Consider the following 12612-nt stretch of genomic DNA (forward strand, 5'->3'; position numbering starts at 1 on the left):
ATGCTTTTCCACAATTAGGAGCTGAATATTGGTGTTTCTTAGGAATTAAATTGTAGAGTGTTAGCCAGGCCAACATCTACAGTCAAACGTGACTGGCTGTCAAGTCATTGAAGTCATACATGTCATTGAAGCTATCAACATGACTGACGACACAGCACGTCAGCAGATATTCAATATAAACATTACAGTCATTCCCACGATTGATCATTTAATTTAAGTGACTCCAGTCCCCTGTTTACCTAAGTTTTGCTAAAAGCATCATTAAAGAACAGTACACCAATGTTCAATGTTATTGGCTTATAGCCAATAACATTGAACATTGGTGTACCCTTTTATGATCCCAGTCAACTCTAAGTCAGCTACCAAACAACTGAAAATGACAAAAACTTTATCTTGACCTCCCAATAGCAAATCACAACATTGTGCAGATGACGGCTAAACATTGATAAAAATATTTTCAAACACTGTAATAAATACATGTTGGTTTGCAAATTAACAAGTAACATTGCATATCAAATGATAATATGGCAGTGATATTTGGATTACTACAACTGACAGGTATAACTTTATTGCAAAGTATAACAAAAATAAATCTTTTACAGGTGATTCAGTTTCATATTGTACATATGTCAACTAAATATTTGAACTATTTTTCAAGATATATAAAAAATACTTAAAAAAAAGTGTAGTTATATTTAAATTTTATAAGATAGTATGAATCAGAGCTGTAATACTCAATATGTTCTACGTTGATATTAATATTTGTAAAATAATAAGAGGAGTTTACCTCAATATAGTATGTAGAACACTTCTACGTACTATATTGAAGTGTTCTACGTACTATATTGAGGTAAACTCCTCTTATTATTTTACAAATATTATATTTTATAAGAATTTTATCAAATTCCACAGCCAACAACACAAGGAATATATACACAGCAGTACATGATAACTGTGAAATATGTAGAAATATGACATGTTTGCTATTTTACAAATAACTTTAAAAAACTTGCTTTTAATGTGTTGTGTACACATATTAAATGTGCCATTCTCTTCAACTATGAGTTGAAATTTTTGCATGTTATTAACATATATGATTGGCTATAATGCAAAAAAAAAACAAACTATTCAAATTACTAGACTAACTTCAACAGAAGTCTCATTCCTCAACAAAATAAGACCTGGTCACTACCAAATATCTATTTTAATGCAGACTACTATGGACAAAAATCTTTTTTTTTTTTTTTTTTTTCACAAGTCTTTCTGGTGTTCTTAGAATGCATCTTATCATTATCAAAGAACTTTGTAGATTAAAGAAAAATTTCAGTTATTTCTTCTTCCTGCCCCTAGCCATAAGGCCATAATGGGTTTTTAAATATTTGGCAATAAAATGAATATTTATTTAAATCTCAGGCCTCATAACTATCAGTATGTTATAAGGGGAAGTTTGTTTGGGTTTTTTTTTTTTTTTTTTGTTTTTATGAAAGTAAAGCCTAAATGTAGTAATAGTTTCTAATAAACACTATTTAGTCATAACTGAAATTTGTAAAATATAAAAATATCTTTTAACAGAACTTGCACTCACCTCAAGGAGAACAGCAACAGATGGCAAATTACCACACATTGATGCCAACATCAGTGGAGTATGCTTACTTGAATTTCTGCTATTAACATCTGAACCTTCCCTGAAGAGCAGTGATACTACTGTACTGTGGCCACAATATGCTGCATACATTATTGGTGTCCAGCCTCCCTTGTTCTTTTCATTAAGGGCACTTTTATTTTGTAACCTTAAAAATATAAAATTGAGTTATAAGGTCAATCACAGTAATATAAAACACAAGTTGTGAGCTGACGTACCAAGAGGAGATATACCACATACAAAAATATAGGATGTATATATCTAATGTTGAACTTTAATATATTTCAAGAATACTCCCTCTCCCTTCCTCAGGTTATACCTCTATGCTGATATTAATAGTAGAAGGAAGAGATTGAATCACACTGAGCCACTTGATGTCAATGGGTTAACTGTTGATGACCCTGCTTAGGTTGCTGACAAATTGAATAGGTATTTTGCATCTACATTCACACATGAGGAATTCTTTAGGGGATAGGATTCCAGAAGTTTATCAGACTAACAGGGAGCTAAATGACTTTGTGATAACTGAAAGGAAAGTGGAAGAGAACTTGTTGAAGTTGAACATAAAGGCTAGGGAGGATGGGATTGACCAATTTTATTGAGGCAGCCAGCAAAGGAAGCAAACCCTTAGCCATAATTATGAGAGCATCCTTGGATTCAGGGGAGGTCCCTATGGACTGGAGATGTGGAATGGAGTCTGGCCCAAAATCCCGATGCCCAGGAATCCCGATGCCCAGGAATCCCGCCAGCCGAAAATCCCAAAAGTACCTACTATATTGTACAAATATAATTCTATATATTTATTAGTTTTTAAGTAAGTAAAAATTTATCTTATTAGATTAATTTTGTAGAAAGAATATAAAAAACAAAAATTTTAATGACAAATACCTCTCTCAATTTGAAGATCATGTTTCCTGTTACAAAAACAAACAGTTTTAAAATACGATCAGCAAATAAAAATGACTTAATTTTACTTTATTATATTGCATTTAACTGGTAATTTTTCAAGTCAAATTTTGGTATCTGTATAGGGCATTTGAGCAATAATTATAGGTATAGCATTGAAATGATAAAGATAAAAAACTTGAAATAAGAATACTTTCAGAATATGAAAATTTATAGTACAGGTAGTTCTCGGTTTTACAAGTTAATTCATTCCTAGCGTGGGCTCGTAAAGAAAACTCATAAAGAGGGAATTTATTTCCCAAAGACATAAGGTTAAAAATAGGGGTTACGTTCTCAACAATGAAATTAGTTAGCTAATTAGTTTATGTATAAACAATGATTGATTTATCGAAAGAAATGAAAACGTAGCCTGTAAAATCAAGCAAATTATAATAATACAGAAATTATTTACAACTTACAAATGTTAAAGAATGTTTATTATTCATTATCATCATCGACTAGATGCACACTCGTTGATCACTCATTATTGACTCGGCACTCATTGATTTGTTGCAAAAGGAGTCGTCTTCTTCAGAAATGTTTCAAGAGGAATTTGTTTCCAAGATAATCTTCTCTTTTAATTACAAATTTCACAATTACATGCATAAGCATTTTTTAACGGCACACACAAACTGCAATTAATATGATTCGTGAGGAGTAACAAGTTTATGAAGCTTAAAAAAAAAAAAAAGAATGAAGAGAAGATAATGAAAATTTATTTATGGTTTTTATACGATTGAAGATTTCAGTAAAGGGGAAACACATTTCACCATAATAACGTAAAAACCCACACAATCCAGATAAAGGTATTTTCGTAAATGCAAGAAGATCAAGTTTACTACCCATTTATAATTGCTTGCAGTAACAGAAAAGCCCAATAAGCTGGAAAGTGCAAATTGTTTTTATTATTTTCAGGTTGTGACCTCCAGAAATGTGCTTTAGAAAAATATCACAAAGGCATTTAAAATTCTTATAACGGAACATATGATAACGATGAAAGTGTAGTGCATTTTAATGATTTGAATTGGTAACTAATACAATTTAAAAACCACACTTACGACCTTTTATATGACCTTAAGGTCACATCCATGACGTTAAAAATGACATTTTAGAGAGATAGTTAGTTATATAGATATACAGTGGATTCCGGTTATTTGGAGCAAATCTTAAAAAACAGAAATCAATCGAGAAAATAGCCAGGATTTACTTTACTTAATTTGGACAGCATGCCGTTTAATCAGGGCAGGAGGCCGCAGCACTGGAGATTACCCTACGATTGTCTCCGACGGTACCACATGGTTCGGTCGAAATTCTGGAGGTCACAACCATAAAACAATAAAAACAATAGCAGTGACCTCTTTATTGGGCTTTTCTGTTAGTGAAATCTATCATAAACGGACAGTAAACTCGATCTTACTGAATTTGCGATAACACCAACAGCTGGAATTCTGTGGGTTATTATGGCGAAATGTGTTTACACTTCCATGAAATCTTCAATCATATAAAAAAAATTATATTTTCAGATCTTCTCTTCATTCCTATTTTTAAAGCTTTGTAACTCGTTACTCCGTTCTCACTTGCACATATTGTGTTACTTGCAATTTGTGTGTGCCGTGTTCTTTGTTATTGATTGCTTATCTTTTTACTGTTTTAAATTTTAACCCCTACCCACAAATGTCAGTGAACAGAAATGTCAACTAGTTCGTATGTACATATTACAGTACATATTAATTATTCCGATTATCATGTATATTCGACCGATTTTCATGTATCATTTAGTTTTTTAATTGGTAAAGTAATAAATTTGTGCTTAATATATCTTTTTTATAGCCTGTGGATAATATTCCTCCTATTTTCACTAATTAGAATCGCTGTTTAATAGAATTAAAATTCAATTCACAAATGTGATCCCAATGACCGGGGCTTACTGCACACCGTATAGTGAACGGTACTTTACTATGGTGACTCCATCGTAACGTAATTTGATTGTACAGTGAACCAATTGTAAAGGGGGGAGTACATCGTATTTTTAACTATTTACGAGAAACTTTGGATAATTGGGGCAGCCGCTTAATCAGGCCGAAATGCACTAGTCCCGATGTGTCCCAAATAACTGGAATTGACTGTATATATATATATATAGATATATAGTTATATATACAGATAGCTTAATTATACAGTGAAAATTTCAACTTCCGAGATCTTGAAACAAATTACCAAAAAACAATGCGTTACTGGGTTCACATTACGGTATTTTAATGATACTATGGTGTCTTTGGAACTGATTAATATCATAAAGCAGGGTACACTCTATTATATAGTTACGCACGTGGTTTGGAATGCAGTATTTATGAATGTTTAACATTCATTTTTTTAAAATTAATGTTCGTATTTTCAATTTTGTTAATATTATTTGATACTTGGGGGAAAAAACTTGTAAACCCGAGAACTTCTAACAAGAGTAGTCTTGTGTAGGTGAAGTTTTTTACTGCTCCTGGAATAGAGAATTTTCTGTTTTATTAGCTTAAATTGGCATATTAACTTATTTTCTAGAGTAGTTTTATATTCCTAGTTACGATACTTAGTTAAAAGTTAATTTTATATAGAGATTTTGTAGGTATTACTTGGTATCAGTAAGGGTATCAAATCCATGTGTTATAAATTGCAGCTCCGCTGAACGAGAAGTTTTTTAGCCAAATTTAGCCGCCTTACTGACCAATTGTTATATCAAATTATTTTCTATAAGTAGCTTATAGACCTAGTCAGGATCCTTAGTTTATTCTGAATTGAGACAGTGAGATTTGGAAGTTAATTAATACTTAAGTGTCCATAGATTTACCGTTCGTAACTTGCCGCCATTGTTATACGATACAACATTACATCCCGAACTATATAGCGTAAGCTTAGTATAGTATAGTATATAATATATTATTGTCAATCAATCAGTAAAATCTATTAATCTTGTTAAACTTCTGTCAATTAAATTGTACTTTTTAACTAAATACATATGACTTAGATTACAAACGTAACATAATTAATTAATACATAACTTGATACGGAAGGTATATAAACGGAACTCATAGATAATACTCGATACTGAAAAATATATATAGCATTATAACTTGTGTTGGGATACAAGTTTAGGGTTATAATTTTGTACTGAAATTGAAATTTTATTGAAATTAAATCGAAATCATGACTCAGACCAGAGCAGCAAAGCAAAAGGCTCAAGCTAATGGGAGTGCTGTGGCTCAGGGGAGAACTGAGGGATCCAGTTGCCCCCTGAATCACAGCCTTTTAAAATGAACTGCTTGCATGATGTTTGTAGAGCAATCGGGTATGGGACATGATATTGCCATGGGGGATGTCTTTGTGTGTGCACGATGTAAGGAGTGTAAGGAAAAAGGGTGGCTCTAAAAGTGAAGTTGGAAATTATCGACCTGTCAGTCTGACTCCACTAGTAGGGAAAATCATGGAGGCAATGATCAAGGGTGGAATTCAGGATCATTTGGATCGAATTGAAATTCTCAAGGATACTCAGCATGGTTTTGTAAAGGGAAAATCATGTTTAACAAATCTGGTTCGCTATTTCGAAAGGGTCACTCACGAGCTGGATTTAGGGAATAATTTTGACACTGTTTATTTAGATTTCAGCAAAGCTTTTGACTCAGTCCCACATGAGCGGTTGCTTTATAAGCTGGAACAGGTTGGAATCACTGGGGAAATCCTTAGATGGATAGAAGGAAGGCTTCAGGGCAGGAGGCAGAGGGTTGTGATAAATGGCTATTCCTCATATTGGGTTGATGTAAGAAGTGGGGTTCCCCAAGGATCAGTATTAGGATCACCGTTGTTTTTAATTTTCATAAATGACATTGATGAAGGGATAGAGGGTGTGATGTCTAAATTTGCAGATGATGTTAAAATTGATAGAGTAGTTAATGATCACTGTCAAGCTGAGCTTCTTCAGAGAGACCTAGATAGACTTCAGGAATGGTCAGAAAAATGGCAGCTAAGCTTTAATCCAACAAAGTATAAGGTATTACACCTGGGAAACAGTAATCCCAAAATAACTTATTCACTTGGTGGAGTTCAACTAAACCCAGTACTGGAGGAAAGGGACTTGGGTGTTACAATACGGTCAGACATGAAATTCTCTAAGCATTGTAAACAGGTTGCAAGGAAGGCCCATGGTGTCCTATCGATGATCTATCGAACTTTTGCAAGTAGAGATAGGGACATGATAATCCCATTATATAAGGCTTATGTTAGACCACACTTGGAATACTGTGTTCAATTTTGGAGACTGCACCTAAAGAAAGACATCGAGCTTCTTGAAAGGGTGCAAAGACGGGTAACTCGTCGGGTGAGATCGGCAAAAGGGTGTCCTTATGAAGAAAGACTTTGAATATGTGGGTTGCAGAGTTTGGAAACTAGACACCTTAGAGGAGATTTGATTGAGGTGTTTAAGGCTCTGAGAGGCATTAGTAAAATGAATGAGGACGAAATTTTCAAGATTATAAATGATGCTAGAACTAGGGGACATAAATTCAAGTTACGGGGGGAAATGTTTAGATTGGACTGCAGGAAGTTTTATTTTAGCCAGCAAGTTATAAATTACTGAAATAAGTTGCCTTCATGGGTGGTAGAGGCCGACAGTTTGGGGAAATTCAAAGGTCATCTGCATAGTACTTTCAGGTAAGAGAAGCGCACAGGATGATAGGTTTAATTTCCATTTTTTTTATTAATTATTATTATTTTATTTATTTTTATCATTGTTTTGTTCGGATTTTTTTTTTTTTCTTTTTTTTGGCTGGTGCAGCATAAGCCATAGGCTTATGCTGCACCATCCGACCATTACTAATACTAAATCAGGTGACAACTCAGCATTGTTATGGGCCTATATGAGAGCTTAAAGGACAGGGTGGATGCCCTCGAAGGATCTAAACTGAGGGCCCATCAAGCTCTGAGCTGCCCACATCAATGCCAGAGCTGGCATTGGTCATCACGCAACACAGCGGCAACCCCCAAGGCAGAATGCGCAGGTCCCACAGGAACTAGTAGTTGTTGGTGACCATTATCAGGGAAACGGGGAACATGCTTTGTAAAAAGGATAGGTGGAATAGGACCAGGGTATGTCTGCCAAGGGAAAAGGTTGATGACATTGTAGAGCCGATATCATCTTTTAAGGGCACAAAAGGATAGACAGGATAGGAAGGGAGGAGGGGTTATGCTATTAGTTAAAAAACACAAAATCCAAGGAAGTAAAGTCAGTCGACATCGCTGAACAGTGCAGTGTCGAGTCAGTTTAGTGTGACATAAGCACTGGAGATAAAAATTGAGTAGGAGTGTGTTATAGGCCTAATGACTCTGATGAGTATGATAAGAAACTATACAGGAAATAGAATGGGGCAGTAAATCAGTCTTATAATGGGGGATTTTAATTTCCCAGATATTGACTAGAATTTGTGGGTTGGTCACACACACACACTAGCAAAGCTATTGTGGATTTATTGGATGATTGTTTTCTACATCAGCATGTTCAGGAGGCAACTAGAGGGAGTAATACTCTTGATCTGATTATCAGTAGTGATTCTTCATGCATTAAGAATCTGCAGATAAATGAACCACTAGGTGGCAGTGATCACAGTGTGCTGAAGTGGGATTTACTCAAAGAGGTAACTACCATCAGAGGCAAAGGGAAAGGTTTTTGCTTTCGTAAAGGCGACTACGATGGTTTGAGACAGCATTTAAATTCTATACAGTGAGACCAACTGATGATGTTACCAACAGCATATTCAAAATGGGAAGCATTCAAAGAACTTATCTTGGAAGTTACTAGGCTTTGCATACCAACTAAGAAATATTGTTCAAGGTTTAGGCCTAAATGGATGTAAGATGAACTAATAAGACATATGGCAGAGAAGAAAAATGCATGGGATACATATAAATTAATGGGTGACATGGAAGCCTATGATAGATATAAGCTGGTCTGTAACCAACTCACAAAGGAGATTATGCAGGTAAAACAAGATTATGAGAAATCTTTGGCAAAGGATGCAAAGAAAAACAGCAAAGAGTTCTTTACATATGTAAACTCTAGAAGGAAAGGGATGAATCAGATTGGTCCACTGGATATTGATGGTTCAACAGTTGAGGATCCTGCTCAGGTGGCTAACAAACTAAACGAGTATTTTGCATCTACATTAACACATGAGGAGTTATTCAGGGAGGGGAATGCCAGAGGTGAAGTAAATTCTGGCAGTGAGCTAGATGATTTTGTAATAACTGAGAGGATAATGGAGGAGAAATTGTTGAGAATAAACATAAAAAAGGCACCTGGGGTGGATGGAATCTATCCAGTTATATTAAAGGAGGCATCAAAGGAAGTAAGCAAATCCTTAGCCATAATTATGAGAGCTTCTCTGGACTCAGGGGAGGTACCCATAGACTGTAGATGTGCAAATGTGACCCCAATTCAGAAAGGAGGATCAAAGGCTGATACAAAAAATTATAGACCTGTGAGTTTAACTTCTGTTCCAGGAAAATTCATGGAGGCATGGGTTAAAGAAGCACTGCAGGATCATCTAGACAAGACTTCAGTTATAGTTCAGACACAGCATGGTTTTGTTTAGGGAAAGTCTTGCCTGACCAATTTGATTGGATACTATGATGCAGTCACAAAAGAACTGGATGCAGGGAATAACTTTGATATTATATATTTGGATCTTAGAAAGGCTTTTGATACTGTTGCACATGGAAGACTGCTGCACAAATTGGAGCAGTGTGGCACTGGAGACAAATTGCTGCTATGGATAAAGGGATGGTTGAGGGGGAGAAGACAGAGTGGTAATCAATGTACACTGCTCATCATGGACTAATGTTATTGGTGGAGTCCCTCAGGGTTCAGTGTTGGGTCCATTATTGTTTTCTGTATTTATAAATGATATTGATGATGGTATATCAAGCTTAATGTCCAAGTTTGCAGATGATACAAAGGTTGGCAGGGTTGTCAAGGACACTACTGACGTTACGCTGCTGCAACAGGATCTGGAAAGATTGAGCAGATGGGCTGAGAGGTGGCAAATGAAGTTTAACATTGACAAATTAAAGTACTACATATGGGAAACAGCTGCTGTTGTTGTTATTTGGTTTTTAGGAGCATTAGCAACTAAGGCCATATTGCTCTGGAATATGCAGTGGTCATTTCCTGACCTTTCCGCATCCTCCGTATTTGGTGGTGATAGGCTCGTACCCCAGTCTAATCAAGAAGCGTGTGCTACGCACTGCTGCTCCTTCCCACCTGGCTACAGAGGCGCCATGGGAAACAGCAACCCCAGAGCAACGTTTCAGCTCTGTGGTACTACACTGACAGTGGTAGAGAATGAAAAGGACCTGGGGGTAATTGTGCAGGCAGATATGAAGTTCTCTGATCAGTGCAGACGGGCTGCAAGAGTAGCTCATGGTGTCTTGTCAATGATATACAGGAATTTTTCTAGCAGGGATAAGGAGGTGATTATTCCCTTGTATAAGGCAATGGTCAGGCCACACCTTGAGTACTGTATACAGGTCTGGAGGCCTCATTTCAAGAAGGATGTAGAGCTGCTGGAATGAGTACAGAGAAGGGCAACAAGATTAGTGAATGGAACAAAGGGTTGCTCTTATGAAGAAAGGCTTAAGTTTTGCAAATTACAGTGTCTGGAGACTAGGCACCGGCGAGGTGATCTGATAGAGGTGTATGAAGCCTTGAATGGTTTGAGCATGCTCAATGCCGATGGGATTCTTCCTCTTGCTCAGAATAATCACCTGAGAGGGCATAAATTCAGATTGAGGAAAGACAGATGTAGGATAGATGTTCGGAAATTTGCCTTTAGCCAGCGGGTAGTTGGTTGGTGGAACAGACTTCCATCCCTTGTTGTGGAAGTTGATAGCCTAAATAAATTTAAGGCTCAGCTGGACAGGTATTTCGAACGAATGGAGGGGTGAAATGGAAGTGTTTTTTTTTTTTTTTTTGGTTGATGCTGCATAAGCTTGTTTTCTTGCATCATATGCCTCTACTAATGCTAATGCTAACTCAAAGTGAGAACTGCCTGTAATGTACTTTGGCAGCTGCGTCCTAAATATCATTAGCATAACAAACTATAATTATACAAGTATTTGTTATTAGCTGCATTTTCACGAATTTTTTGACAAGTACATTAGGCCTGACCATGGGCAATGGCATGATATTTTGAAAGGGGTAAGAGGAAAAAATATCCCCGGAAAAAATATCCCATTTTCTTATTATAATAATTAAGATTATTGAAGTATATTAAGATTATTAAAGTATTATTATTAAGATTATTGAAGTATATTAAGATTATTAAAGTATTATTATTAAGATTATTGAAGTATATTAAGATTATTAAAGTATTATTATTAAGATTATTGAAGTATATTAAGATTATTGAAGTATATTAAGATTATTGAAGTATATTAAGATTATTTAAGTATTATTATTAAGATTATTATAATACTTAAACATTTGATTATAATTTGTAAGATTTTTTACAAATTTTAATGTGTAATTTTGATATAATTAAACTGTGATTGTTGTCAGTAATGTGGTTTTTGTGAACTGACTGTATACTGTTAGTGCATATATATAAGTTTGTTGTTTATTCATTAATATGACAAAATATTAACATTATCATATACTGTTTGCATAACTGCAATGTACATGTTCCATGTGTTCAAATAATTATGTTCTTAGTGGCCGTTTTGATTACAAGAAAAAATTTTTTTATTGCAAAAACAGTTTCTGAGATATAGACTTTAACTTTCTTTTTTTTAAATACAATTGGTACATCGAGATTTTGGCTTGTCGGGAATCTGGCTGTCGGGATTTTGGGTGGCACCGGTGTGAATGTATCCCAATTCATAAAGGGGAATCAAAAGGTGACATGAGTAATTACAAACCAGTTAGCTTAAAATAAAATCCACTCTAGGTAAAATAAGAGTTAATGGTTAAATAAGTAATGCAAGACCACCTGAACAGATGGACTTGCATTACTAAGCAATTATACTGAAGTCACAGCATGGATTTGTTAAGAGGCTATCTTGTCTAACCAAGGAACTGGATGCAGAAAATAATTTTGATATCATACACAGTGAAATCTCATTAATACAAACTCGGTTTATACAAAGTACTTGAAGCACATACCATTCCCCTGTGAAAGGATAGGCTTTTCCATGTATGTATATATATATATATATATATATATATATATATTCATTTATTACAAAATTCGGTTAATATGTATTACAAAGTTCGTTTTTTGTTTTCACCCTGTGAAAAATAGTGTTATTTTGTACATTTAATACAAATCTTGGCACAGATGTCCGATTATTGCCCCTATTATTCCCTCTGGCTATCCGGTTCCCTACTTCTCGAAGGATGGCATTGACTTGTTAGAACTTACATTTGTGTAAACAAAGCCAGTTTATGGTAGCTACAACTTAAATGTAACCTGAAAAACATCATTGTGAAATATGAGATGTTAAATTAACAAAAGAATAAAAATAGTTTTCAAAAAAAAAAAAAAACTTTTCAAGCAGTACCAATAAATGTGTGCATCTATTTTGCACAATATTAGGTCTGATTTTGCAAGAAAAAAGGCAAATTATCTACCCAGCAACATGGAATTAGTGACTTCGAATGCAGCAGTGGCTGGCTCCAAAGATTTAAAGACAGGAATAACTTGATTTCGCAAGATGTTTGCAGCAAGTCTGGATTAGTCGATAAAGAAAAGGCTACAGACTGGTTGTGTTCTGTAAAGATCATTCTTTAAAAATATGAGGCAAAGGATATTTTTAATCTTGACAAGACAAGTTGATTTTATAATTTGCTGCCAAACAAAATATTTGCTCTTTGAAGAGAGCCTTGTCATGGTGAATTAAGTAAACAGACTCGCTGTTCTGTTATGCTGCAATTCAGATGGCAATACAAAACTATGCCCACTTGTGATTGGTAAGTTTTCCAAGCCAAG

The 12612-nt window shown here is 35.0% G+C and overlaps 1 protein-coding gene across 4 annotated transcripts in view; it reads right to left on the reverse strand.

Moving 5' to 3' along the window:
- The window catches only part of LOC150077949 (ankyrin repeat and SAM domain-containing protein 3-like), a 161123-nt gene that overhangs the window by 87974 nt on the left and 60537 nt on the right, over nt 1–12612 (reverse strand). For all 4 annotated transcript variants that reach the window (XM_090384323.1, XM_090384319.1, XM_090384322.1 and 1 more), the window contains exon 3: nt 1586–1790. In XM_090384323.1, coding sequence (XP_090240449.1) covers nt 1586–1790 — 205 coding nt within the window. The remainder of the gene's footprint in view (nt 1–1585; nt 1791–12612) is intronic.

Source organism: Mastigoproctus giganteus, chromosome 11, assembly GCF_048544385.1.
Source record: "Mastigoproctus giganteus isolate SK-2022 chromosome 11, ASM4854438v1, whole genome shotgun sequence".
NCBI lineage: Eukaryota > Metazoa > Arthropoda > Arachnida > Uropygi > Thelyphonidae > Mastigoproctus > Mastigoproctus giganteus.